This window comes from Artibeus jamaicensis, unplaced genomic scaffold (genome assembly GCF_021234435.1).
Source record: "Artibeus jamaicensis isolate MK-2021 breed Jamaican fruit bat unplaced genomic scaffold, CSHL_Jam_final scaffold_3151, whole genome shotgun sequence".
NCBI classification, from domain to species: domain Eukaryota; kingdom Metazoa; phylum Chordata; class Mammalia; order Chiroptera; family Phyllostomidae; genus Artibeus; species Artibeus jamaicensis.
In genome coordinates this window covers 6,003,166-6,030,565 of record NW_026522037.1, presented here as the reverse complement: position 1 = coordinate 6,030,565, position 27,400 = coordinate 6,003,166, and the positions used below count along the sequence as shown (strand labels likewise).

The 27,400-nt window shown below is 49.8% G+C and overlaps 2 protein-coding genes across 3 annotated transcripts in view; both read left to right on the top strand.

The window, feature by feature from the left end:
* The first annotated feature begins 1,088 nt into the window (after positions 1–1,088).
* On the top strand, positions 1,089–17,655 carry NPM1 (nucleophosmin 1). 2 transcript variants are annotated; one of them, XM_037127890.2, is made up of 11 exons: positions 1,089–1,258; positions 3,343–3,422; positions 4,000–4,119; positions 4,431–4,524; positions 4,836–4,942; positions 5,061–5,128; positions 11,258–11,315; positions 11,663–11,746; positions 12,365–12,466; positions 14,712–14,786; positions 17,299–17,655. In XM_037127890.2, exons 1-11 carry the CDS (start codon positions 1,201–1,203, stop codon positions 17,335–17,337), a joined length of 885 nt encoding a protein of 294 aa, XP_036983785.1. In that variant the 5' UTR covers positions 1,089–1,200; the 3' UTR covers positions 17,338–17,655. The 2 variants fall into 2 exon arrangements, with proteins under 2 accessions (XP_036983785.1, XP_036983787.1); XM_037127892.2 differs by lacking the exons at positions 14,712–14,786; positions 17,299–17,655 and adding an exon at positions 13,529–13,852.
* An 8,590-nt stretch (positions 17,656–26,245) lies between these two features.
* FGF18 (fibroblast growth factor 18) overlaps positions 26,246–27,400 on the top strand; it is a 30,746-nt gene continuing 29,591 nt past the window's right edge. The window contains exons 1-2 of the mRNA XM_037127896.2: positions 26,246–26,789; positions 26,949–26,985. Coding sequence (XP_036983791.1) covers positions 26,758–26,789; positions 26,949–26,985 — 69 coding nt within the window. The 5' untranslated portion in view covers positions 26,246–26,757. The remainder of the gene's footprint in view (positions 26,790–26,948; positions 26,986–27,400) is intronic.

Here is a 27,400-nt window from a genome sequence, read left to right as displayed (position 1 = left end):
TCGAACACCCAACCTCCAAAACTGGAGAAATAAATTTCGGTGGCTGATAAGCTACCCAGCCTGTGCTGTTTTGTCACACCGCCAAAACAGACGGAGACAGCAATGACCCTATTTGCGTAAACCATGAAAAGATGCGTTTCTGTGTGCACACACTGGTAAGGAGACATCTGCCCTTTTACTATGCAAGTCCAGTTTTCAGAATATGTAGACAGAACTAAGACATCCCTGAGGGTGGTGTCTGCACCAAGACACTGATCAGTCTGTGTCGGAGCTAGAAAACTGTCTCATGACTTCCTTCCGCCTCTCCACCAGTTTCCTTGAGTGCAAAATGGGGAGAGTCGCACAGATGGTGGATAGACAGCCTTTTTAGTAGCCCGGGCCTGGTTCCTGCCCTTCTCGTATGCAGGAGGCTGACCCCCAAGACGACATAAAGACCAGGGATTTCGCAGATGTTTCAGAAAGAACAGAGCTATAAAAGCAGAGCTTAGTAAATCCGGCCAGCGGTTCCATCCTTTCTCCCCAATAAAGAATAATCCGGAGTGCACTCTGTCTCTGGCGCCTGAAGCTTTAACTTTGCAAAACAAGGCGCAGCGAGCCCAGGCCTCTAGGCACCTCAGAAACCCTGAAGTGGTTCTGCCGGTTTGCAGGCCCGCAAGGCACGAGGGGATGGAGGAAGGTGAGCAGAGTCGCTCCACGGCTTACAAGCGGCCCGCCCTGCATTCCTTCTAGGAGCCGGGGGCTGTCATCGCCATTTTGCAGGGTGGGCTGCGTTAGCTCTCGCCGCCAGGCCCCCGACGCCTAGAGGTGGAAAGCTTGGGAGGGGAGGGGGCGCGCGCTCCAGGGGGGAATCACGCGTGCGCACCGGCGGGCGCGGCGGCGGAGGGGTGGGGCCTGCAGAACAGTGCGCGTGCTCGGTGGGAGCCAGCGAGGTACCTGGAGGAGGTGGGGGGCAAGGAAGGAGTGGGGTTGCAGAGCGCTTGCGCGGGAGCGCAAGCGCGCGGGAAGGGAGGGGGACTTCCCGAGCACGCGCGCCGCGTCGGGAGTTTGGGAGATATCGCGAGATCTTCAGGTGCTATATATACACGGAGAGAGCCCGCGTCCTTTCCCTGGTGCGATTCCGTCCTGCGTGTCTGTTCTGCGGAACAGTAGTCGTGTACCTCCGTCCGCCTTCTCTCCTACCGAAGTGCGTGCTACCACCCCATGGAAGATTCGATGGACATGGATATGAGCCCTCTGAGGCCCCAGAACTATCTTTTCGGTAATTGCTGGGGGTGTTGGAGCAAGGCCGAGCAGGGCCCGGTGGCTTTGAGATGGGGTGGGCGCGCGGGATGGGGGTGGAGCGGGAATCCGGCTGAGGCCAGGGTTGTGGAAGAAAGCGAGGCAGGCTAGAGACCTAAGGGAGTGGGAAGCGAGCTGCTGGGGGCCTGCAATCTAAGGGATGGAGAACCAGGAGGGGAAAACTAGCGGCACGAAGGGATGGGAAGAAGGGGCGGCCTTAAGCCTGAAGCATGAGCGGTCGGAGGCCCAGAATTGGAGGTGAATTGGGACCGACTGGCTAAAGGTTCGGTGCTGTCTGGAGCACACTATAGAGGTCTGGGCATCATTTTTTTTCTTAGGGGTGTGTGAATTCGTAGGCTGCTTTCTGATTTTCGGCCGGGGTCTTGGGTCCTGGGCCTCTGGTTGGTGCAGGAGGTCGAGTGGGCGCGCGGTGTGAGGCATGGGCCCTCTTTCTGGAGGAGAGGATGGGTAGAGCTTGGCGTTGCCCCCCAGGGCTCAGGAGTCCTAGGGACAGGTAGCCCCAGTGCCTCGGCGGGTTACAGGGGGAGGGGAGGCGCGGCCCGGCTTGTGGAGGCCTCCAGCGCTGGGAGCACGTGGTTGCCACGTGGTTGGGGGAAGGAGGGGGTGTGGGCGCTACATCCGGGGCTCACAGATGTCTTGTCACCCCCTGAGCCTGGGATCTTGGGGGCTCCACTGGGGTTGTTGGGCGGGAAATGTTGGTGAAAGGGCTGGTAGTGCCAGGGTTGTGAAGGTCTTTGTTCAGGATTTAACGCTTCCGAAGGCATCCCTCATTTATGAAACCCTTTCTCAGTCTCACTGCGGGAGGTGGAAACAGTCCACCAGGCAGATCGCGATTGTAATGCCCAGAGAACCGACGTGACTTAACAAAGGTTGCACTTGTAGGTAAATAGAGATCAGATCTAAACCACGATCCTTGTCTCCAGAGCTGGTACATTATAAATGACTTTAGGGGTGGGAGGGGCTGCTTGTGTGTGGCATCCAGCAAACAACTTTTTTTCTTAAAGATGAGAGGAAATGTGCTGAGGTTCAATTTGGGTCCATGAGATCTGGTACTGTTGTAACACTATACCAAGGTGTGGAGATTCCCCCCACCCCACCCCAGGACCAGTACCTTCCACCCTAAGGGGAGATGCGATTAGGTTTTCAATAGACTTAATTGTTCAAGCCATTTCTTTGTGTTAGGCTTTTAAGTAACTGCAAATTCTGCCCCAAATTTATTTTGTTTTATATACCATGCTGAGTTTGTTAATTGAGTGATAACATTTACGGATCTATATGCCAGTAACTGTTAGGTTGTAATTAAATGGAGTCGTTCAAATTAATTACAATCTTATTCTGACGGTGTTTAAAACAACTTGCTTATAAATGGAATAGGAAATACACTGCACATTGAGGCTTTTACTCCTAGCCATTTGTAACAGGTGGGGTTTCTGATCAATTTATATCTTGATATTTTTCTTAACCGTTTCTATTGGAACCATTCTTTACGATATGTCTATTCTTCAAACATAATTTCTGAACATAATTTAGTGTGCATCATTCAGTTCAGAGATGAAATGTTGCCCAGTAACAAGTTGTAGTTATTCTGCATTTCCAGTTTTTCTGTTGTAAATACGAGCTGTTCCTGTAGGTGTTGGTGTAATCACTCCCCTTTCTAATACTTTTCTTGGGAGTTTAGGTAGATAATTCAGCTTTTTAAAATAGTGGGTTGTTACTAATGTGGCACATTAGGTTTGGTTTCAAATGCTTGTTTTATTTCATGCACTAACTCTTACCTGTTCCTATTGGAGAACGGGGATAGCGAAGTGGTTAAGAGTGAAGTCATATAACGGGAAAGTGGGACCCGGGGCCTGTGTAGCCGTTACTTGATTGTGTTATTTGATTGTTCCAGACATCCGTGTGAAAGAAGTCTAGGAAGAGAGGCCTGCTGGTGGGATAGTGAAGATTAGTTCACAAGTTAAATGTTACCTTTTTGGATACCCTCCCTGAAGTTTCAGTGTTATTTTTTTCTCCTGTGACAGTTGCTTTTCCCTTCATTTACAGGCTGTGAACTCAAAGCCGACAAAGACTATCACTTTAAGGTGGATAATGATGAAAACGAGCATCAGTTATCTTTACGAACGGTACTTACACTTTTCCAAATAAACGTTCCTTCCCTGATTTCAGCCTTAGTTCCTTTTTACCATGTGTGGCTTTAATACTAATTTTTGCAGTTGTGTTTTGTAACTGTGGTCTATACTTGATGTCCTGTACCCCGTGCCACAAAGCCCGACGTCTTTACCACCCCTTCGGTAGTCACGAAAAGTCTGGACACGCTGCTGTCCAACTTTCCGGACTTAGATGCTTTACCTTCTAAAGTCCTTCACGGCAGTGACGAATCTTTGTTCCCTACAGAGACCAGTCTACAGCCCACTGCTCCACTTCTCAGTGGTCAGTACGTGTTGGATGGTCCATAGTGTGAGTGATAGTTGGTGGCCTGGACAACCGTGTCATCAGCTGCATTTCTTGTGCACTTGTTCAAATTTACTGAATGTGAGGAACCGATTGTCAGGGTCCCATAAAACTCAAAGACCACACTGCACAAATTAGTTTTCTATCAGTGGTGACGGTGAAAAGCTTGTAATTTTTTAACATGAGAACTTTCGGTGGGGCTGAAAAATAGCAGAAACTTGAGTTGAGGCACCATGTTCCTGTTCACAGGTCAGTTTAGGGGCTGGTGCGAAGGATGAGTTGCACATTGTAGAAGCAGAGGCAATGAATTACGAAGGCAGTCCGATTAAAGTAACGCTGGCAACCTTGAAGATGTCCGTACAGCCAACGGTAAGGGCACCTACCCTGGGGGTTGGAGGTCAAGGTTTAATCCTGTGGCATTGGGGTAGGTGTCACGTGGGTCACGCCAGGGAGGTGGGGGGGGTTGGTTGGTTTTGAGGGGCATTGGCTTGGTTCTTGTAGTCACAGCTGCATCGTCTGTTGCTGTGACAGTGAACTCTCGAACATGGTAGTTGCCGCTTGTATGTAGGGTGGAAAAACAGGTTCATTGGTTTATTTGGATTGTGGATTTGTCTGTCATCCTGTTCATGGAAACATTTGTGAGCAGGTTTTATACCAAACATTTAACTTGACCTTTTTAGGTTTCCCTTGGGGGCTTTGAAATAACACCACCTGTGGTCTTACGATTGAAGTGTGGTTCAGGGCCCGTGCATATTAGTGGACAGCACTTAGTAGGTATGTTTTTTATTTGTTACACTGTTAACTTTTATGTGGTTACTTTGTTCCTACTGGACTATTTTTGGTAGTAGGTTCCCATGGGACTGACTGATTTATAACTACAAAAGACTGGCGTTTTGCATTTAAAACCTAATAATGAGGGCTCGGCCTCAAAATTCCTTTTTTAAAAATTTATGTTGCTTGCTGTATTTTCTCCTTCTTTTAGTAGAATCTGTTTTTAAATGCTCAGCATGTATCAGTACCTTCTTTCTTGAGTACTTGCTCCGCGGTCGAGCTTCAGCAGTGGCTAACAGAGAATCCCATTTCAGCTGTGGAGGAAGACGCAGAGTCGGAAGACGAGGAGGAGGAGGACGTGAAGCTCCTGAGTATGTCCGGGAAGCGCTCCGCCCCGGGAAGCGGCAGCAAGGTCCCCCAGGTACAGGCGATACCGACTCCGGGCACCTCGTTTCGGCCTTTCGTTTGGTGACTAGGATCAGCACTGCTCATGGGTTGTTTTGTTGTTGTCTGTCTTTGTTCTGGTTTTCTTTTTAAAGAAAAAAGTAAAACTTGCTGCTGATGAAGATGATGAAGATGACGACGAGGACGACGATGATGATGACGAGTAAGTATGCGCTTAGAAACTTGACGTGGTTGTAAGGGTGTTAAGAAAATTGTTTACCAAAATATTCCCGTGGAAGTGAGCGACGAAGGCTGCCTGGTCGGTGGTTGTCAGTTTGGGGTAAAGGAGCTGAGTTCAAGGGTGTTACTGGAACCGCGGGCCCTTCAAGTGCGGCGGAGCCCTGCAGACTCTCAGAAGGACCTCCCGGATGTGTTTGACGAGGTACCTCTTCCTGAGGAGGGTTGCAGGGGACACGTCACTGCGCACTGATGAGCCTGTCGTCTTCTGTGCTGAGCAGGTGGTGATACACAGGGTGGGTGGGGAGAGAATCTGAGTAGCTGCAGGTACACGCATTTTGTAATGTGTCGCCTACGGATCTGCCCCTGCCCCGAAAAGAAGAGATTTTGGTCCGTGGGTCTCTGGTCCTTACTCAGAAAAGTGAGGTTTTTTAAAAGAATAGGATTTTCATGGAGAATTTAAAGTTTGGTTGGAAACAAGGTCTGGTGTGTTTGTTGACCCAAGTCGGGCTGTGGGAAATACTTACACGCCCACTGTGGAGTAATCACTACTCACAACCGACCTCCCCATGTGCGGCTGTGTCGGTAACTGTGACCTTGTAATTGTCTGTCAGCTTCGTCCCTGTGTTCCCAGGTTGATCCATGTATATTTATTTACTTACTTATTTATTGGAAACACTTACATAGCCCTGGCTGGTGTAGCTCAGTGGATTGAGCGCAGGCCTGCGAACCAGAGGATCGAGGTTCCATTCCCAGTCAGGGCACATGCCTGGGTTGCAGGCCAGTTCCCAGCAGGGGATGCACAAGAAGCAACCACACATTGATATTTCTCTCCCTCTCCCCTTCCCCTCTAAAGATAAATAAATAAAATCTTTGAAAAAAGGAAACATAGACTTTAAGACTTGAACATGTTAACAACAAGCACCCGTGGAAGTTGGTTTTTGGTTACCACCTTGACAGGCCGAGCTGGTGGTGGTTTTAAGCCCTTCGAAAGCAACAGTACAGGCAGAAAATGGGGCAAGGGTGAAGGAGTTTAACACTTAAAAAACTGGTGTCAAACTTACAAACCCGTATAATGGGTATTTGATCGTTAGTACTTTCAGGATATTTGCCATTGGTAAAAATTAAAACAGTCCACCAAAAGGGGGCCTAGGAAATGGGTGTGGGGCAGAATGAGGAGTCTGCGTGATGTGCGGTGTTGAACTGGGCTTCAGTCTGTGTAGTCAGTCAGCGGAGAGTCCAAGGTGGCTTTGCGTGGGTTTACAATTGAGTGTCCTGTAGCACAAAAGTCACCCAGATTTTGGCGACCTCTCCCAGGAAGGCTTCAGAGGCGGGTGGGGGGTGGCCTGCAGGCCCCACGGGGCACAACACAACATTGTAAATTTACTTAAAGCATCGAAGTATTTTGTGACTGTCCAATGCACGTAAAATAAGCATGCGTGTGCTCTCGCTGTTTGTATGCACGCGTGGCCTCAGTTGTACCGCCTGCCTGTGCGGCTTCCAAAGTAGACCAGTAGAATCGACACTGTCAGCTGTCACGTGTGCTCGGTGACTTAGAAACGCAGCAATTAATCAGTGGTATCGCAGCCTGCCGTCGCAGCATTGGGTGTTTCACACTATTTATAAGTCAGGCGACCATCTTTGTTTGATTATTCAGGGTCCTTCCACGTCTCCCCTGCCGTTATTTACAGTCAGCCCGCAGCCTTGCTTCCTGCTTTCCAAAAGTCCATCAGTTTTCATAATACAAGTGAGCAGAGTCCCTTATCTATTATTATTTTTTAATCCCAGTATGGCTTCCATACTGTGTCAAGAAAAACAAACCCCCCCAAGAGAAAAATTACACAGGAAGGAAGGTGGTTCGGTGAAAAGTGGACAGAGAACACTTACTTGTCAAGGCACGTGGTGAGGCACTCAGCTGAATTTGTAGGGGGTTTGTGCGAGTTTTCAAAGGCAGATCTGAAGAGGCACTATATGCAAAAACGTGGTGCCAGATTCAGTGCCAATGAAGGATTGTGTTGTAAAGACAAAATAACAACTGAAAAAAGTCTGTCTTAACAAAAAAAATTTTCCAAAATTACAATTTGGGCAGGTGCTATTGTAAAGCGAGTCATGGTAGCATACTCAGTAGCCAAAAAATCAAAACAGTTTATTGATGGTGAGTTTCCTTAAGCAGTATGTAGGAAGCTTGGCAGATACAATTTGCCCTGAGAGAGGGGGTATTTCGAAAATCAGTTTGTCTCATTAGACTATAGCCAGGAGAATTGAAGGAATTGGAAAGTCCGTTGAAGTTTGGAGAGTGAAGCGGCTCATTTTAAATTCGATGCTGTGGCAATGGATGATACAGCTCAGCTTGCCGTTTTTATCAGGGGTGTTGATGGTGGATCTAATGTCACTGAAGAAGTGCCTTCTTTAGCGCCATTAAAAGACACACACACACACAAAGATTTATACGAAGCAGTAAAACGTGTTGAAGCGATTTTCTTTGGACATTGTCAGCGTATCTGGTACAGTTACTGGTGGTGCTCTGGCGGTGTAGGTGAGAGAGGGACTGGTAAAATTAATACGAGGCGTTGCTGCTGCCGCCCAGAACTCCTGTTTGATGAAGTGCCGTTGCACAGGGCAGCAAGGAGATTGGTGCACAAAAGCTTTAAAATGGGCAGTGTCCTCCCCAGTTCCAGTAATTCCTTAAAGTATTGATGCTGACTGCGGTGACATCAGTTACTTTCCAGAAGTCAGATGGCTCAGTAGAGGCCAAACATTAAAAAGATCCTACAATTTGTGACGTTATCAAGTTGTTTGTGGTATCAAAACCCAATTTGTGCTGGAACTTGATGATGAAACTGGCTTACAGATTTAGCATCTTTAGTGGATTTAACTGCTCATTTACATGAGTTAAACATGCATCTTGAGGGCGAAACCCAACTTAATACTGTTTCAAACCATAACAGCGTTCCGGTTGAAACTGGGGCGCATGGCCAGCTCAGGTGAGGGCAGGCAACTTGACGCATTTCCACAGGTTGGCCGAACACGGCCCTGTGAACAGCCTTGCTTTTCTGTTTGATAAAAGAATTTGAAAACATCTCAGGATTTTTGGGAAAATAATACTTGGCTACATTTGCAGCTCCATTTTCAGTCAACATAAGTGTTACCTGCCAGTTTTCAAATGGAATGCATAAAGTTGCATTTTGACATTCAATTTAAACAAAAAGTTGACCATGTCTCTTTACTGGAGTGTCTGAAGCCCCATCTCCCCAGAGACGAATATCCCTTGCTTCACAGTCAGGCCTTATTCATGCCCTTGCTGTTTGGCATCACCTACATTGGCAAGCAACTATTTTCAAGAATGGAGCACATTAAGGCTAAAATTATAGCCCAGCCTGGCGTGGCTCAGTGGATTGAATGCTGGCCTGCAAACCAAATCACCGGTTCGATGCCCAGTCAGGACACGGCCTAAGTTGTGAGGTAAAGTTAGAGCAAGTATCTGGTGAGCCCTTGAGGATCTCACTGAGAACTGCGACTGCTTCTGTTAAATCAGGTGCTAGGGCACTGGGACTCACCTGCGGTGTCAGCTACCCCGCTGGTTTGGGTTGCCCTCTTTTATAAACAGCAGCAAAAAAAAATAATCCATGATGCTTTATTAGATACATAGATTGTCTGTATTGGCGATCCCAAACGTGGGACCTGCCTGGCAATTTTAAAAGGTTGTTGAAAGGGCGGCTGCATAGTAAGTGGGGTTATGTGAGGACTTTGTTGCTTATTTGAGGTGGTGAATATTGTGAAAATTATGCGCAGGCCTTTTTTTTTTCCTCTTGGTTTTCGTCTGTTTGTGTATTTAACCATAGCCTGTGGCCCAGAGACGCCAAAAGGCTGGGTGCCCCTGCTTTAGAGAGTAGGACCTAACTGGTATCTTGGTTCTGCTTGGGCTTTGGGAGAGTTCCTATAAAATGGGGGTGATTTCTGATGTAACCACAATGCGCAATACAAGGTGATTGGAACGTGAGAAAAAGGTAGTGACGTCTTCTAAAGTGTCTTCAGGTTAGCGAGGGGGGCTGAGAAGTGTAGATATTAAGGTTCGAGTCAGTTTTCAGGTCAGAAGAACGTGTAGGCAGAGGTACGCACAGCGGGGAACAGTTAACGGGTGCCTTGGGGATGACAAGTACTAGACAGGAAAATGCCCCCAGTCAGGTGGCAGTGAGCGTATGAAGAGGCACCTCAAGGCGCGTTACTTGAAATAGCCCTGTGGAGGTTATAAGCCGTGGTCCCCAGGAAACTTTGGAACCCACAAGGTCAGAGGGGAGCAGAGGGACCCCGCCCAGTCGCGGGTTCGGTCCCCAGTGGGATCGGAGCGTGAGCACTGTTTCCCTCACACTGACGTTTTTCTCTCCCCTTTTCTCCCTCCCTCCATTTAAAAAAAAACCTATAAAAATTAACGTGTGGTCCTCTCCAGAAACACCCTTTTCCCTGTTTAATTAGGGAGTGTTCTAATAAAGCTGGCTTTACGATCGTAGTTTTTAGACACTGTCATCTTGTTTGTAGTACAAAGGCCCATGCAGGATTGGGCTCTGAAGGCCGAGTGGACGAAAGTCACTGTTGTGTCATTACCTGCGTGTGGCTCTACGTGTACTGGATGCTTGCTTGATAGTTCACCCCTCCCTCTTGGGAAGTGCCTGTCCTTTGGTTGCTCGTCGGTGAAATTGCTCCCATTTTACTGGACCGAGCGGGAAAGAACCGTGTTGGCCAGTGAATCATCGGTTTGTGCAGTAATTAAAACAGCCAGCGTCACTACTGGCCAATGCATACTGCTGTGCACTTCTCTGGTGATGGGATTTTTGCAGATTTGCCCGTTCTGGGTGTTTCATATTCATGGGGTCCTGTAACACGTATTTCGTGACTGGCTTCTCCACCCGACACAGCGTTTAAGGGTTGTCGGTGCTGTAGTGCGCCCGTGCTGGGCTTTGTGTGTCAGTTACTGCACTGGGAGAACACGTCGCCTTCTTTGGGAACAGATCTGGTATCGGTAAGACCTGCGGATAGTTTCTCCCATTCGTGGGCCGTCTCTCCTCTCTGGATGGGTCCTTTCAGGTTCCCTCTTGAAGTCCAGTGTCTTTCGTTGGTCACGCAGTTGGTGTCCGACCTAAGCTGCTATTGCCGGGTGTGAAAGCTTGTGTGTCGTTTTAGTGCTCGCCTGAGGCTCCTCGGTCCAACTTCGTTCTTTCGCAGGTGGCTGCCAGGCTGTCCCGGCACCATTTGTTCCATCCTTCCCCTCTGAACAGCCTCGCCACTCTGACAACGGCCGCTGTAGACGCGGGGTGGGCAGAAGTAGGTTTACAGTTGTAGGTGAGAGTTGGCTCTTGTTTTTTTTTTTTTCTTTCTTTCTTTCTTTTTGAAGATTTTATTTATTTTTTGAGAAAGGGGAAGGGAAGGAGAAAGAGGGAGAGAAATGTCAATGTGTGGTTGCTTCTTGCACATCCCCAGACGGGTGACCTGGCCTGCAAACCAGGCATGTGCCCTGATTGGGAATTGAACCCAGCGACCCTTTGGTTCACAGGCCAGGGCTCCATCCGCTGAGCCATACCAGCCAGGGCTATTCTTGTATTACTCACTAATTTTTGTATTCAATCACTTCGTCTTCAGAGGATTTGTTTTATTGTTTCCCTTGTGAAGAACATGGCCATTTTCAGTGTGTAGTTCAGGCGCGTTAGCCACGTTCGCACCGTCTACAGGTCTCAGACACCGTCACCCGGGGACAGGAAAGCACGCCCCGTGCACCGCTTCCCCTCCTCCCCTCCCCCGGCCAGGGCAGCCCGTCCCCGTGCGCCATGTGGCCGGGTTCCCCTCAGACAAATCTTCCACTGTGCGTGCCTGCCGTTCTCTTGGCCGTTTATCCATTGGTGGGGCTCGGGGGCTCCTGCCTCTTGGCCATTGTGAAGGCTGGCGCCGTGGCCATGAGTGTGCGAGTCTTTTCAAGGTCCTGGTTTTTTATTCTCTTAACCTCCCAAAGTTTGAAAGTTCTTAATGTCTTCATTGACTGAACCTGTAGGTTCATCTAGTTTCTGTGGGGTCTTTGTGTGAGTGAGTGCGCTGAATTAGTAATAGTGACTTATTTCATTTGTAGTGATGATGATGATGATTTTGAGGATGAAGAGGCTGAAGAAAAGGCTCCAGTAAAGAAAGTAAGTAGGGTGTCTGATGCTACCAGATCACCAGAAACAGCTACTAACAGACGCGATGGGATTTTCCTAGTGCCGTCCACTGGTTTTATAGTGAACGAAGCTGGTTGGGGGGGTGAAGGCCTCGTACTTACAGGTGGTCCTGAGTGGGGCTGTCTGAAACTTTCTGGTAGCGGGGAGTGGCCCACTTTCAAACTGCTTTCTTCCTCCTTGTTGGCCCTTCTGCAACTTTCTGTCGAAACGACTGTCTCCGTCTTAGCCCGACGGCCGCTTTTCCTGACAAGGTTGGAGCGGCTTTATGTACTCGGGTATGTCTACATGTGTTGATTAAGATGAACTTCTAATTACAGTCTATACGAGATACTCCAGCCAAAAATGCACAGAAATCAAACCAGAATGGGAAAGACTCAAAACCATCAACACCAAGATCAAAAGTAAGTGGCAGCAGACAGGTAGAGGCTTCATTGAACTAATTGGGAAAGTTCAGTGTTCTGCTGTGAAAGAACGAAGTCTGAAATCCTACCTAAAACGTGCTTGTTGGTATTCATATAATATGCATAGTTGTTGGCTTTATGGTTGGGGAGAAAGCCAACTGGAAATACTTTTATTATGATATGAAGTTAAGTTCTGTAAGGGATCTTGCTTGTAAATCTGTTGCCTAGTGCAGAGTTTCTCAGCCCTGGCTGCGTATTAGAATCGAGTGAGGAGCCTGAAAGAACCCCAGTACCTGTGCTCAGGTTATTGTAGTGCTGGGGCGGGGCTGGGTTGACGTTCTCTCTCCTTCAAGCCTGCTGGTGTCGCTTTGGTTTCCTCTCAGTGCAGAACTGACCTGGCGGTGAATTTAACGGGGGGCTCCAAATAGTCCCGTCCCTTTTTTTTGGAATGACTTGAACAAAAAAGTCATTCAGACAGCAACTCAACTCTGGTTATTTACTGGTTTTTACCAGGAAGGGTTGTAAGAATAGCTTCACTGAGAACATCTAGGTAGGGTGGGTCTTACTTAATGAAGAGCTGTATCTTTAAACTTTCTGAACTTGAAACTTTTTTCCCAGGGTCAAGAATCCTTCAAAAAACAGGAAAAAACTCCTAAAACACCTAAAGGACCTAGTTCTGTAGAAGACATTAAAGCAAAAATGCAAGCAAGTATAGAAAAAGTGAGTAAAATGACCTTTAAGAAATGAGATGAGTTTTTTTTTTTTTTTTTTACCCCTCCCTCAAATTACACCTTTCTCACGGGTTTGGAATAGCACCACCGTTCCTCACGTTCAATCCTGCACCTGCCCTTTTGCTGGAGGGAAATGTTTCCAGAAATGGATTACTAGTTATTTACATTCATTTATAATCTCGGGTGCCTTTTTTTTTTTTTCATGTTTGAAGTTACATGTGTTTTATTTTCCATTGTGAAAGAAATATAAGGAGGTTGGTTGTAAAACGCGGTCTTGACCTTAGAGGTTAAAATAAGATGAATGAGGGAATGCCTCTTCACCTGGTCTCCTGGTTGTAAGATGCCACGGGGCCAGTAGAGGGCGTATGAGTCTTAAAAAACTGAAACAGCTGGAAAGGTCCAGGCTTTGGCTGCTTGGTGTTGGAGTGAAAAAAAATTTCTCAGGATTGACTGTAGTCAGACTTTTTCCAGCAATTGAATCATTTCTGTTTACCTTTTATACCACGGTGTCACCAGGTAATACGTTTGGCTATATCTTGAATGTTTGAGTGATTATAACAGGCTTCTGTTGAGTCTTTTGTCTTAAATAGTGGGAACATGAGACGAAGATTAGCGCTCCCTCTGCCCCTTCCTTGGGGGGGTGTGGACTAAACTAGCGTCAGGGAACTCGGCCTGGAGAGAGGTTACCGAGTAACTGACTTAAATATCCTGGCGTGTTTCAGAGAAGCTGTAATTCTGTGAATAATACTGCTTTGGGGTCCCCGTTACCGAGAGTGAAGGGGGAGGCAGGAAGAGTTTGCTCTCGACCCCCGTGTGTTCTGTGCTCCCCGGGCCCCTCCCGGCTTCAGTGGACTCCCTCTCCTCGCGCAGTGATGAGCCCACTGGAGAAACGACGTTTTAGAGCCAGAATGTGTCTCTTGACTTTGCTTCTGTACTGCTGTAGGCCTTCCTCACGTGGCTGCTTTGTTTTTAGCATACGGTGCTAAAATGACCTTTTAGATACCCCTCCCCCATGTTTTAATGTGGTCCTATCTCCTTGGTTTGATTGCAGGCACATTGAACAATCCTGGGCACTACTGGTAAATTAAGCCCAAAGATGGGGAAAGAGGAAAAGGAGAGAGCAATGTAGTCCATACTGAGTACCATCAGCAACCCAGACTGACGTCTTCTATTTTAATCCCAGCCCCCTTTCCTGATTGGCGGCCCAGCCTGCCCTCCAGGCTGGACGCACCCCCGCCCTCCTGCAGCACTTTCCCTCTGACCCAGCGGTTCCCGTGAACTTTTCTTTCTGCTGTTCATTGCCTTACTTTTTTGACCATGTTTTAAACACCTTTGTATCTCCCTAGCTGCTCAATAAATATTTGAATGACTCAAATCAGAATGTATGTGACAATAATTTAAACTTGGAAATCGTAGCGAGGTTTATTTTCCAGGTGACGGAGGCATTTTAAGTATCGGGTACTGTACCTGATCCCTAACCTATTTCATGGTCTCTTGGGCATTCCTGGAGCCTTCTTGGCTTTCTAAAATGCATAAAAAGGTTCAAGGTAAAAGGAAAACCAAAATTTAGTCATCGAAACAGGAAACGAGCGTGATATACATGGTATTTGAAGTGGCTCTAAAGCAGTGGTCAACATTCCGTGGTTGTGATGCTCTGGCGTTAATTCTGTTACTGGTTTCTTCCTTGTGCCCATAACTGAAGGCTTTAGTCAGAGGCTGGTGAACTGCAGTGACGTTAGTTATCTCCTATCACTCATATACTCCTGATTAACTCAGGTTCGTGGTGTGCTGGCCACAGTTCTTACTGTGTGCACTGAAGTGGTCTTGTAATGGTTTTAGTCACCGGTCTGTATGGTACTCGGGCTGTGCGTTTACTTTGTACTGGATTTTGGGTGGATGCGGGGGGGGTGGGGGTGAAGGAACCTGCTGACTAGATATTGTGCTGGGCAGTCACATTGACACGAGTGTCGCATGTATGGTTTACACCTTGTATTTATAGAGGCTGGGGGGTATTCGAAACAGGTGAGCCTGTCCATGTGGGAGTGCCGTGAAAGAACTGGGTTCTGCTAGTTGCTCATTAGGTCTTCTGAGCCTGAAAAATGCATAATTCGGTACTTAAGGGACAAGGGGATGAGCCCATAAGCCCTGTGACGGGATGCAAACAGGAGGAACTTCGTAATAACTCACAAATGGTGGCTGAGTACTTACCCTTCATACTGCTTTTGTTTCAATAGGGCGGCTCACTTCCCAAAGTGGAAGCCAAGTTCATCAATTACGTGAAGAATTGCTTCCGGATGACTGACCAGGAGGTAACTTGAGTTTTCTCAAGACATGACCTAAGTCAGTTTTTTTATGGTAATTTGTTGTGATTCTTTTAGTCTCTGTTAAATATTGGCCTCATTTAAAAGGTGCCTAACCATAGACAATACTTCAGATAAAATATATAGAAACACTAATAGTTTCATTGGAAGAGACTAGAGAAGGTAACTTTTTTAGTATATTTTCTCTTGCTTTTACATAGTTGGTAGGTTATCTCTTGGTAACCGAAGTCTGTCGGTGCGGTGCTGGCTAAGGACGTGAACTGTGTTTTCCTTGCTGCTCCATGTAGCTTCTTGGGGCAGCCTGGTCTCCGCTGTCTTGTGAGCTGGCAGAGGAAGACCATTTTCTCTTACATCTTATGGGAAGCACGTTTGCTAAGATGAGCCTGGTGTGTAAAATCTGAAAATGGGAAGCCAAATTGTAATTAATGCTCAATATTTTAGCTTGGGTTGGTTCTTAGACTTTGTTTCTGACACCTTGAAGGCATTTTGTCGAAAGGAAATTGATGCATTAATTTTGACTGTCTTATTTACAGTTACTGAGAGATTATAAAGGGAAATATACAAGCAGTGAACACAGGGTTGCCAGGCATCGTGAGCATGGCGGACGTGCCCTGCGCTTTGTCAGGGAGTCCAGAGACTCTTAGCTTCTGGCTTCTGAGTTCAGCTGGGACCAGACTGGGTGGCCACGAGAGGGTCACATTCAACTTTCTCAAATCTCTTGGTGGTGGTCGGTGTGTGTGTGTACCCCAGTGTGCGATTGTAAATTCTGTGCGTTTTTTCCGAGTGATTGGCAGTTATTAAACATTCTGAAACTGCAGTGTGCAGTGGTTAATTCAGCCTTGAACGTGGTGGGGAGTCAGATACAAACCAGCATGTGCTGACAGGTAAGCATAAGAAGCACGGAATTTCTTCAGCTGGTACCAAAGAAGTGGCCCCGTGGGATTTTCATCAAGAACAATTCAGGTGAAGCTGAAAGTAGCGAGGTTACAGGGCCTGTACACCGGGTGACATCGGTCTTCCAGCTGAAAAGCCACCGGACTCACTGCTGACAGAGCAGAAGTGCTTTCCGACTCCCAAACTGAAAGTGCGTTTTTAAGTGCCAGGATGAGATTTCTCAACAGTAAAAAATGTAATGGCTCAAGTTTACTACTACAGAGATTATCAAACGAAATGCCTCGTGCTTTTATGGCACAGCCAAAGATGCAAGTAATCACTGTAAAAATTTTCCCATTGCTTGTGCAGTTCTTCTTGTGCACATGTGTTGCTTATGAGGATCTGGCTAGTAAAACCCCTTCCAGGTGGACTTGAGAAATAGCAACTTTTTTGTAGAAATTCTTGAATTAAGAGTTGGAAAAAATGACAGTTTTTTTTGTGGACAGAGTACCAATACAAATGGGTGGGTGTGTAAAGGTGCCCATGGCGTCGTTCAGAAGTGAAGCGTGAACAGCTCCGGGTGCCCTGCTTGCTGTCCTGCCCGCCTTCTCCCTGAGGCTGGTCCGGCAGAGTCTGCTGTTTCCTTCGCTCCGAGGCTCGAGACATTGCTCTTTTCGGCATCGTTAAGATGAGCACACGCGTCGAAGGCACTCCGGCGCTTCCGAAGGACTCGCCGGGTTCTTGAAAGCGTTCTTGGTGGGTTCCCGGCGAAAACACGGTCCGCTCTCTTCAGAGAGAACGTTCTCGATGAGCAGAAGGAGGAATGCCGTCGACTTGAAGTAGGTAGTACTGCGTGTGCCACCTGAGGAGTCCTGTATGTTTCTCCAAAGAAGATGGACTTTTATCACCTAAAGAACTGGGTGCTTACGTGGCAGTTACTAAGATACCAGCCTGAGAACAAGTACAGGGTGGGCAGAAGTACGTTCGAGTTCTGCTCTGTGGAAAGGAGTGCAGTGCTTGGTACAGAGGACGACGAATGTGGGCTGTTGGGCACGTCCAGGGTCGTGAGCCTGCGTGTGCCCCGCCCTGTGCATCATCTTCATGTTGAAGACCTGAGTTAACAGTATAAAGAACACACCAGGGAATTTTATAAGCAAGTTCTGTGAAACAACTGTTGCCATCCTGGCTCCTTAGGGAAATACAAAGACGAAGGGAAAAGATGTAATTTCAGATAAACAGCTTTCAGTGTGTGTCCCACGGCCCTGCCCGTGCTTCGGAGTGAGTGTGTGGAACTGTGCCCCGTGTCGGTGTTCGCCACGCTGCAGCCCGACACGCCGCGGTGTGGAGGCGGCACCGGCCGCTGCTCTGGGTTTTCTTAAGGGGTCCGGGCTACTAACTGTTGCTGTGAGGGGCTCCGCTTACATCGGGGCGTGCGGCTTTATGTCAGAATGGAAGCACGTAAGGTTGTGTCGGCCTATAAATTTTTTTGAAATTCTTAATTACGTAGAGTGAGCCTTTCAGTGGTAGAATGAAAAATAGATGTTGAACCGTACAGAGAGACGTGGTTTAATTTATGGGCTGTCTCAAGTGCTGCGGTTCTTTAACCACATTTCTTTCTCTCTTCCAGGCTATTCAAGATCTCTGGCAGTGGAGGAAGTCTCTTTAAGGAAATAGTTTAAACAGTTTGTTAAAATTTTCCGTCTTATTTCATTTCTGTAACAGTTGATATCTGGCTGTCCTTTTTATAACGCAGAGTGAGAACTTTCCCTACCGTGTCTGATAAATGTTGTCCAGGTTCCATTGCCAAGAATGTGTTGTCCACAATGCCTGTTTAGTTTTTAAAGATGGAACTCCACCCTTTGCTTGGTTTGAAGTATGTATGGAATGTTATGATAGGACCTAGTAGTAGCGGTGGTCAGACAGATGGAAATGGTGGGGAGACAGAACTATACATGTGAAATAAACTCAGTATTTTAATAAAGTACCACTGGTTCTCTCTTTATTATTTCTCTATACTTTGTCAGAAGTAAACGTACATAGTGAAAAGTGTCAGAGCCTCCTGAAAGTCCCGTGAGCACGGTCCCCGCCGTACCTCCGTGAAACAGCTGTGCTGCCCGCCGTTAAGGGGGCTGCTTTTCATTGTGCAGATTCGGTGCTTACCCCTTCTCACCTCCGACAATCATGGTTGATTATAGCCGAGCTGATGTGTTGCCCAGTGACTTCCCTCCCTCGATCCCAGCCTTTCCTCACCCCGAGGGAAATTTGGCGTGTTATGCAGCCCCCGGTGTCCTTGCTCACAGGCCAGCCTGCCCGGTTTGCCCTCCCCGGCTCCTTCCCCTTCCCCCAGACGACAGCAACAGTGCAGACCCCGGGAGAAAAGTTCCTCTGTCCTGTGGTTACACGAGGGCTTCCAGGGGCTGCCCCGTGTCTGTTCGCGGTGATTCATGGCACCGTGATTCCATGGCACCGTGGCCGGAACTGGAATCCTAGTTGCCCCTGTATGTTCTGCAGTAGTTTCGCGATAACCTGGGCAGAAGTGTTTTCCAAGTCTTTGTATATCTGAAAAACATTGATTTTTGACATAAAATTCAATGATACCTTGTAGGTTGAATCTTAGATTTTTTATTTATTTTTTTATTGATTATGCCATTACAGTTGTTCCACTCCCCCCTTCATTCCCCTCCACCCTACCTCCCGTCCCCACCATTACCCCCCTTTAGTTTATGACCATGTGTCTCAAGTCCTTTAGATTCTATATTTCCCATACTATTCTTGCCCCCCATCTATTTTCTATCTACTGTCTATGCTACTTATTTTCTGTACCTTCTCCCCCCTTCTCCTCCTCCCACTCCCCTGTTGCTAACCCTCCTTGAGATCTTCATTTCTATGTTTCCACTCCTGATCAAGCTGTCCTTTTAGTTTGCTTTTGTTTTAGGTGTGGTTCTTAATAACTGTGAGTTTGCTGTCCTTTCACTGTTCATGTTTTTTTAACTTCTTTTTCTTAGATAAGTCCCTTTAACATTTCATATAATAAGGGCTTGGTGACGATGAACCCTTGAATTTGATCTTACCTGAGAAGCACTTTATCTGTCCTTCCATTCTAAATGAAAGTTTTGCTGGATAGAGCAATCTTGGTTGTAGGTCTTTGGATTTCATGACTTGGAATACCTCTTTCCAGCCCCTTCTTGCCTGTAGGGTCTCTTTTGAGAAATCTGCTGACAGTCTGATGGGGACTCCTTTGTAGGTGACTGTCCCCTTAGCTCTTGTTGCTTCTAGGATTCTCTCCTTCATTTGAATCTTGGCTGATGTAATTATGATGTGCCTTGGTGTGTTTCTTCTTGGGTCCAACTTCTTTGGTACTCTCTGAGCTTCCTGGATTTCCTGGAAGTCTATTTCCTTCACCAGATTGGGGAAGTTCTTCTTTACTATTTGTTCAAGTAAGTCTTCCATTGGTGGCTGTTCCTTTCCCCCTTCTGGTACCCCTATAGTTCGGATGTTGGAGCATTTAAAGATGTCCTGGAGGTTCCTAAGACTCTCCTCATTTTTTTGAATTCTTCTTGACTCTTTTCTGTTTGGCCATTATTTGCTTTCTTCTGGTCCACTCCATTGATTTGAGTCCCAGTTTCCTTTACATTGCTATTGGTGTCCTGTGCAATTCCATTCATTTCAATTAGTTTCGCCTTCATATGTTTGTCTAATTTGTGGCTATAATCATCCAGTTCTGTGAGGATCCTGATCACCAGTGTTTTAAACTGTGCATCTGAGAGTTTTGCTATTTCTTCATTGCTTAGATTTATAGGCTCTGGGGCTTTGAGATCTTCTTGAGCCATTTTTGGTCTGTTCGGGCCCTTTAAGTGTGAGGAGCAGAGCCTTGGACTCCCAGGTCGCTGGGTTGTGACGCTGTATGTGGAGGCGTGGTCAGAGCGGGGAAATGGCGGCCCCCTCTGCCTCCACTTGCCGCTGGGGCTGCTGGCTCTCGTCCAATCGCCCACTCCCTCGCTTGTCTATCTGCGCACCAATGCGCGACCACAGTCAACCCGCAGCCCTGCTCCCTCGCTGTTTCCCCGCGGTCGCTTGCTGAGTTGCCCACCAGGTCCAACCCTGCGCCTGGATTCCGCGCGCCTGAGTCTGTCTGACCGAGTTTTCCTGTGCAACCCTGCTCTGCCAGCTGCTGATTTCGCCCCTCTTACCGGTCAGGCTGAAGAATTTGTTGTTACCAGACTTCCGAAAAGTTCAATTTTCTGTGTTCTGGCTGTGTATTCTGTTGCTAATATTTAGTTGTCTCTAAACTTGGTTGTGTGAGGAAGCACGGCGTCTCCGCCTATGCCTCCATCTTGGTGGAAGTCGAATCTTAGAATTTTTCCATCATGCCTTTTTTAGCCTAGTCTGGGGCCATTTTCATGTACTTTGTGTATGACTAGGGTGGGGTTTTTGTTCTTTTTTTAATAGTGCCGATTAAGATTGTTTTATTGCAGGTGTTCTGACATTTTATAATGTGTTCGGAGAGTCTTGTCCTCCAATTCTGGGCAATTTTGGGGGGTGATTTCACTCGCCTGCCTTTATTCCCATGCATTTTTAGGTCTTCTGTTTGATTCCTTAGAAGTTTTTCCTTACTCCTTTCTGTTTAAATGTTAGGGGAGAGACTTACGTCTTCAAATTGGGACCTTCAGGTGCCCTTTCTTGGTTCTTTGGGGGATGCAGACTCTGAAGTCTGAAGAATTCAGCCATCACACACAGTTGGCTCATTCCCTGTCTCTCCCTTCTCAGCCCGTTTATTTTGTCTTCTCTGCGGGCGAGGAGGGCACAGCGTGGCCCCAGCACCTGTCTGCAGGCCTCGCCTTTATCTGTGAGGTGCCCGTGCAGAGTGCCCCGTCGTCGGGGCGGGGAGATGGGGGCGGCGTTTCCTCGTCTCGTCCCAGCTCGCAGGTGGCCCGTGCCTCTTCTGGGTACTCCGTTTCAGTTTTCCTCATCGGTGGTTCGGTTCCCTGCAGGACCGTCTCTGTCCTTACAGCTCTTCTCTTTATACGTTGATTTTAACAGACTCAGTGGGGGACGGTAGGTGTTTCACTGGAAGGTGCCTCCATTTTAAAAGACGATTCTTTTCAGGTTTAGAAATCATCTCCTTTAAATCAATAGGGCAACGCCAAGCCAAACCCTGAACCAGCCCACACACGGGTACTGGTGTCCCAGCCACGGAGAACTACGTTGGGGCTGAGTCCCTCCTCCCGGGCAGTGTCCCCGGCGTGCAGTGTTGGGGTGTGACAGGTGCTTGTCCTCGCCGTGGGTGTTCAGAAGTGTCCTTGCAGGGTAAGGTCGTAACCAAAGCGTAGGTCGGACGTCTCCAGCGCCTCGGTTGCTTTGTGGAGAAGTGACGCCTTCCCTCCGGGTCAGCTGACGGGCACTTGCAGGCAGCGGGGGAACTGGAGGACTCCTCGCCATTCGTTGTGAAGGAAAGCAGTTGGCCTTCCTGGTCGTCACCCTGTGTGTGCTCCTGGAACGAAGCTAATCGGATCCATCTCTGGGTGAAGTTCCAGGCAGTAGAAACTGAGATTTTGCCGTGAGGTCACTCACAGCAGTAGTTGTTAGACGTCGGCCAGACCGAGTGCGGTGGTGAGTGGGAAACCAAACGTGCCCTATGAGGCACCTGCTTCAGGACTGACTTTCCTTTGCCCGGCGACACTGGCCAGGATCAGATGGCCGTGGGTTTAAGGTTTGTCTGAAACCAAAAGGGAAAACAATCATTTTCCCTTTGTTCCTAGCATTTGCTCCTAGTAGCCCTACTAATTAGTATCAGTAGTTGAGAAAGCTGTCAGAGAAGCCGGCTCATTCTGATTTGCGGATTTGTAGCACATTGACCAGGAAGACTAGGTTTGGTTTCAGTGGGTCTGTGTTCCCCAGTAAGTGCTGATCGAATCCACTAGATCCCTTGAAGCCAGACTGCTGAACATGAATGTCCCTTAGTGGTTTAGTCTCCAGCAATACCATTCATTGTCTGCAGGCATTTTCTTGACAATCCCCACTTTTATCGCCTCCCTTTGTGCCTAACTTTGAGAAACATTTTATGTTCTGTTATTTTAGCAATTTTCAGAATGATGGGTTCATGTCCCAGCAGCCTCTGAAAGCAGCTAGTGAGGTTTAAGTACCCTGAGCTCAACTCGTGTGTGTTTGTGTTTCATCCTGTTGTATTTATCTTTGTGGCCAAGGGAATCCCCCTGAAGCTTGCTCCTGCTGTCAGAGACTCCAGTGGTCTTTGATGTCGGGCCTTATCTTCATTTTCTCAGACCTGGAACGGAGCGCTGGTTCCTTTTAAGAAGAGAAGGGTAGAGACCACAGTCTGGTGAGAGCGATGCCCGTTGATACTGTCATTGTTTAGCTGCCTTTGTGGATCATGGGCTCAGACTCTTTGGGGACAGAGCCAGAGGGGAATCGTACGAGCACTTGGAGGCTGACTGCAAGACGCTGCTTTTCATTTGGTGTCTTAACCTGTAAGCCTGGGTCACGGGTGAGAACACAGAACTGGGACTGTCAGCCTCAACCAGAGAACCAAACGGGTCACTGCAGCCATTTGGGGGGAGCAGATGGGGCTGTGGAACCTGGGTCAGGAGAGTGACGGAAGGGGTTTATGGTGGGGCGTCACAGCGCTTGCAGAAGCTGCTGTTGTTTGGACAACTAGTAGCTTGAGGAGGGAGATAAACATTGTCTAGGGTGTGTGGGAGGGTTTATTCGAGAAGAAAGGTTTGAGGGTCACAAACATGCACCGAGCCTGTGAATCAAAGGTAATCTGGGCTCTGGAGATAACGGGGTTAAAGTCATTCCAGAAAGTTGAGGCTACCTTCCAGCCAGTGCTCACCAAAGAGCCAGTTGCGCTCTGACTCACAGACTTGGCAGCAGAAGTCCTGTGTTAATGCTGAGAAAGTTTCAAGCGCTGGTTTTGAGAAAAATTTTAGAGCCTCATCTGCTAAGGGTGTACTTTTCTTCCTAAACTCCTTGATCCTGTGGAAGACTCGAAGGCTGCGTTTGTCTTTTGTTCCTGGGCTGGAGTTTCTGGCATTCTTTTTTAAAAAACGTTTGTGTTCTGCAGGCCTAACGTGTAAGTCCTACCCTTGGGGAGAGGCAGAAAACAGGACTCAGATTCTGGTGCTGTTACTTAACTTCCACTTGAAAGAGATAGGAAGAATCTAAACATCTGGATGAGTGCTGTATCCCAAAGTTCTAAGGGTTTAGGATTAGTCAGTAAGCAAAACAAGACGTTCGGCGCCTCCAGTCAACATACCTCCTCAATTCCCCTGAAGGCGACCAGGAGCTTCGTGGATGTGAATCTCCAGAAAACTGGGCTCACCAGCCTCGGGCCAGGGGTGAGACGCAGGACCGGCCCCAGCACGAACTAGCTCCCAGCCCCCTAGTCCAATCTGCTGAATCCCCCACCTTCCCAGCGGCCCCTCCCCGTCCTCCCGTCCCCACCAGGTAACAGCCTGGGTGCTGACCTCCTTACCGCACGGTTCCAACTCACCTGCAGTGGTTTTTAAAAACTGCACTTTGACCTCCGGCTGCAAAGCCGTAGATAGATTGGCAAACCAACTGGTATACCCACACTGTTGAGTGCTACCTGGTAATAAAGAGGAACGAGTGTGGATGAAAGCAACAGACAGACAAGGGTGAATCGCAAAAACATACCAAGCAAAAGGAGCCAGACAAGAAAGCGCGTCTACTAAATGGTTTGATCCACGTGAAACTAGAATCTGGAGCCGAGAGTTTGGTTTAAACTCAGGACCAGTGATGGGTGTGGGGAGGTCGCCTGAGAAAAGGTGTTTGCGTAACTAGACGTTCCTCAAACTCCAAGCACAATTAAAACACATATTTAAAGACTTTACGTAAATAGTGCCTTTTACCAGGCCTTTGTGGCCGGCTACCCATTGGCCTGGGAGGGCCCACAGGGGCGGTCCAGCATTGGCCATTGGCACCCTCACCTGCGACCCCTCCCCTGGCTAACCCCACCCGTCACCCAGCCTTTTGCTACTTAACAGGCACTTGACATCTGCCTGGAGTATTCCTTTCCCCAGATGACACTCAGCTGACTGGCCATCTTCCCCAGCTGAAGTATGTTTTAGAGCAGGGAACTCGGCCATCCTTAGCCAGGGTCTCACACCCAGGAGGACCTCAGTAAACAGTGACTGGATCCATGAGAAGTGACTCCCAAATACAGGGGCACATGTTAAATGCCATGTGAGCATAAGTTTAGACAACATTTCAGATGCATGTGTGTTACATGGGTACACAGGAATTGGGTGGAGGGGTGAATGTTGAGGAAAAAGGTAAAACGAGGGGATTTGGAGTCAAAAAACATTCTGGTTAAACCTGCTCTTCATACATTGAGAATGACCCTGCCTGTCTACTTCATGGAGTGGAGAAACAAGTGTGAAAATAACCCGGAAACCATGGTTAGCGTTATTAATAACAAAAGCTACAGCCTTTGCAGCCTGCCTTTTGTCCCTGACGTCACTCAGCAGCCCGCCAGTGAGCCGCCACCGTCCTAGGCCGCAGTTTGCAGACGGGCAGCACAGTCTCAGGCTTGCTGGAGCTTCGGGGTTCAAGGCAGCCCTCAAATGTGGGACCTCCAACCTGAGTGTATACTCTTCCTCTTGAGTGGGCGTTCTGGTCAGTACTTTAGTGACAGTCTTATTTGTGAGACAGGCAAATACACTTCTGTCTGAGCGTCGAGAAGACGGCAGGCATTTCAGAAGAGTGATCCACACCATGTCCCTTGCACATGGATGTGAAAGGGACGGGCCAGACCAGACTTGAAGAATGAGTCATGGTGGGGAGACACGGCAAACACCCCACTCGGGGCGAACCACCTCTCCACGGGTCTGTCGGGCGTTCTTCATATAAAGCAAGATGGATGGTGGCAGTGACTCAGGTCCCAGCGGGGCACTTCTGTCCATCTGTGTGTTTGGGGGTTGCACCTCTCTCCGGACAGCTGCGTTTTCTCTAGGACTTGGGACTTACTAGTGACCGCAAGCCCGGTTCTGGCCATGAGGATGTGGGAGTAAATTCAGCCCCTCGCTTGACACAAAAACTTTCCCCATCACAGGGCGGCTCATTTTGAAAAGGTTCTCTACACTTAGGTCCAAGGCCAAAGCAGAGGCTCTGTGTCTAAGGTAGCCTCTGCCTGGGAAGGGAATGTGAAACAGCTTGCAGAGAGAGGCCTGGTGTTTGGGACAATCGTTGCTATTTCACATTTTGAGATTCTAGGCAATAGCAGTGTTGGAAGGCACCTTAACCTCAGTCTACACACCGGTGAAATGGGAACGTCAACCACAACCAATGACGCAGGGAGGTTTGAAATCCAGTAGCCCGGATTCCTGGGTTTTGCTTTGTGGGCTTGAACTCGAGCTTCTTTCGTACTATGACCTTTTCCCCTTAGCGTCAGACCAAACAGCAGAGTCTGACTGGGGGGCGGGGAGGGGGGCTCTAGGGTGAGGCAGTTGCTTGTAACAGGGACATTTGGAGGTTGCTGGGAAGGAGAGGAGTGGTGTCTCTGAAGGGGCAGAGGCAGTGAGAACAGAAGTTCTGGGGCGGGGGTCGGAGTCCTGGTTAAAGGAGGCAAACTGCTTAGCCTGCAAAGGGAAGCCAATCTCCATCCAGAGGCCGCAACTGGGCCTGGAGTGATCGCTGACCAGAGTTCTGCAGGCCCCTCTGGGTCTGTAGCCGGCCCAGGGTTGCAGTGAAGCGTCGCGGCCGCTGGGTGGCGGCCGTGCGTTTCCAAAGCTGGCTCGCGGACCCGAGAGCCCAGCTGGAATCCCGTGCACCCAGCCAGGAGCCCCGGAGGGGTAGTCGGAGACACCTTGGAGACCCCTCCCCCCTCAACCTCACAGGGTTCTCTGCACTTGTATCCAATGCAGGGAAGGGGAGATTGGAAGGGGAACACTTAGTGCGGTCAGCTATCCTAGAAGGCAGCTGGAACATGCCACGATCCTGCGTGGAATCACGGGGTGGGTGAAAGCGATTCCCCTTAAGTGGAGCCGCCCCGGGGGCTGGGCCTGACCCGCCCCCTCCTCGCTCCCCCACTCTGGCGTTGGTGGGTGTGAGTGTGACTAGCGAATGTGGGCGAGCGAGGACGTTCCACACCTAACTGCGTTCTTGGAGACCACCGCCTGCCCAATTCGGGCAGCGTTTGCGCCTCGGCGCGGGTCTTCACTCCCTGGCGCAGAGCTCCGACGGCTTCCAACGCTCACCAGCTCCAGACTCGCGGGCTCTGCCCCTTCGGAGCTGCCGGTCCCATCGCCGAGAGTCTGAGCACCTCCCTCCAACCGGAGCCGCCAGGGGAAGAGGAGGAGGCAGTGGAGAGGCCACGGAAGGCAGGCAAGCAGGCAGGGCCGCCTTTGATGTGGGCGAGGCGCACCCAGGCGAGCTGAGCGCCCGTCCGGCCGCGCCCCGAGGGGGGAGCCCCCAGGCCCCGCATCCTCATTGTGCCGGCTCGGGCCCGGGCCCGCCCCCGGCCCCCCGCCCCCTCGCCGCCCGCGCATAGAAAACGCCCCGGCCGCCGCCAGTGGTGGGAGGCGGCGATGCGCACGGCCAGAGAGACGCGGAGGAGGAGACATGAGCCGGCGGGCGCCCAGACGGAGCGGCCGTGACGCGTTCGTGCTGCAGCCGCGCGCTCCTCCGGCCCTGGAGTGCTGACCCCTGGCCCCGCGCAGCCCCGTGTCCCGGCTGGAGAGCGCGCCCTAGGCTCCAGTCTCGCCACGCATGCTGCCCCCGGAGTGAGCCGGGCAGCCAGCCTCCCGCGGACGCCCGGACGGCCGGCCGGCCGGTAGAGAGCAAGCTTCCCCGCACCAGCCTCCTGCACAGCCCGGAGGGCGCAGCGCTCGGGAGGAGCCGCGCGGGGCGCTGATGCCGCAGGGCGCGCCGCGGAGCGCCCCGGAGCAGCAGAGTCTGCAGCAGCAGCAGCAGCAGCAGCAGCCGGCGAGGAGGGAGCAGCAGCAGAGGCGGCGGCGGCGGCGGAGGCGGCGGAGGCGCCCGGTCCCGGCCGCGCGGAGCGGACATGTGCAGGCTGGGCTAGGAGCCGCCGCCTCCTCCCCGCCCAGCGATGTATTCAGCGCCCTCCGCCTGCACTTGCCTGTAAGCGCTCGCGCACGGGGCTGCCCACCCTGCCCGGCCGTCTGTCCGTGTGCCCGCGGCTCTGCCTGCCCGCCCCTCTGACTTTCCAACAGTCTCTGTCTGTTAGCGCGCCCCCCTCTTTGACGTCCCACTGACCACCTCTCCCTCTTTCTCCCGCAGGTGTTTACACTTCCTGCTGCTGTGCTTCCAGGTACAGGTACGTGGGCTCCTGACTCTGACCTCCCCGGGCCCTGCCTCGCGGTACACGCCGCGCCCCCTCCCTGGGCCCCACCCCTCCTGGGCGCGGAGCCTAGTGCACCTGTTCCCAGGGCGCGGAAGGGCGGCTCCGCGCGGCGGCGGGGGACCGGCCAAGGGCTGGGGGCTCTGCTGCAGGGCTCGGCCTCTGCCGGTCTCTGCCGGCCTCTGCCGGGAGCCGATCCCTGGAGCCGGCGGGCTCAGCCGCGGCAAAGTGTCGGCTCCAAGCCCCCGGCCCGCAGCCGGTGGAGAGTTGAGACCCAGGGATTTTTTCTGCTAACCGTCCCTTAACAAACCCGATCGCTCTTCCGAACAAAAAGGCTCTTTGCAGCGGAGTGGATTTTGAGTCCAGGGATAGCTAGCTTCAGTTGTAAATT

Bases quoted from the DNA above. Each gene is read 5' to 3' on its own strand.
- NPM1 (XM_037127890.2), top strand. From the start codon at position 1,201: ATGGAAGATTCGATGGACATGGATATGAGCCCTCTGAGGCCCCAGAAC. The intron at 4,120-4,430 runs GTAAGGGCACCT...TGACCTTTTTAG, and splicing joins AGATGTCCGTACAGCCAACG to GTTTCCCTTGGGGGCTTTGA. The intron at 4,943-5,060 runs GTACAGGCGATA...TTCTTTTTAAAG, and splicing joins GCGGCAGCAAGGTCCCCCAG to AAAAAAGTAAAACTTGCTGC.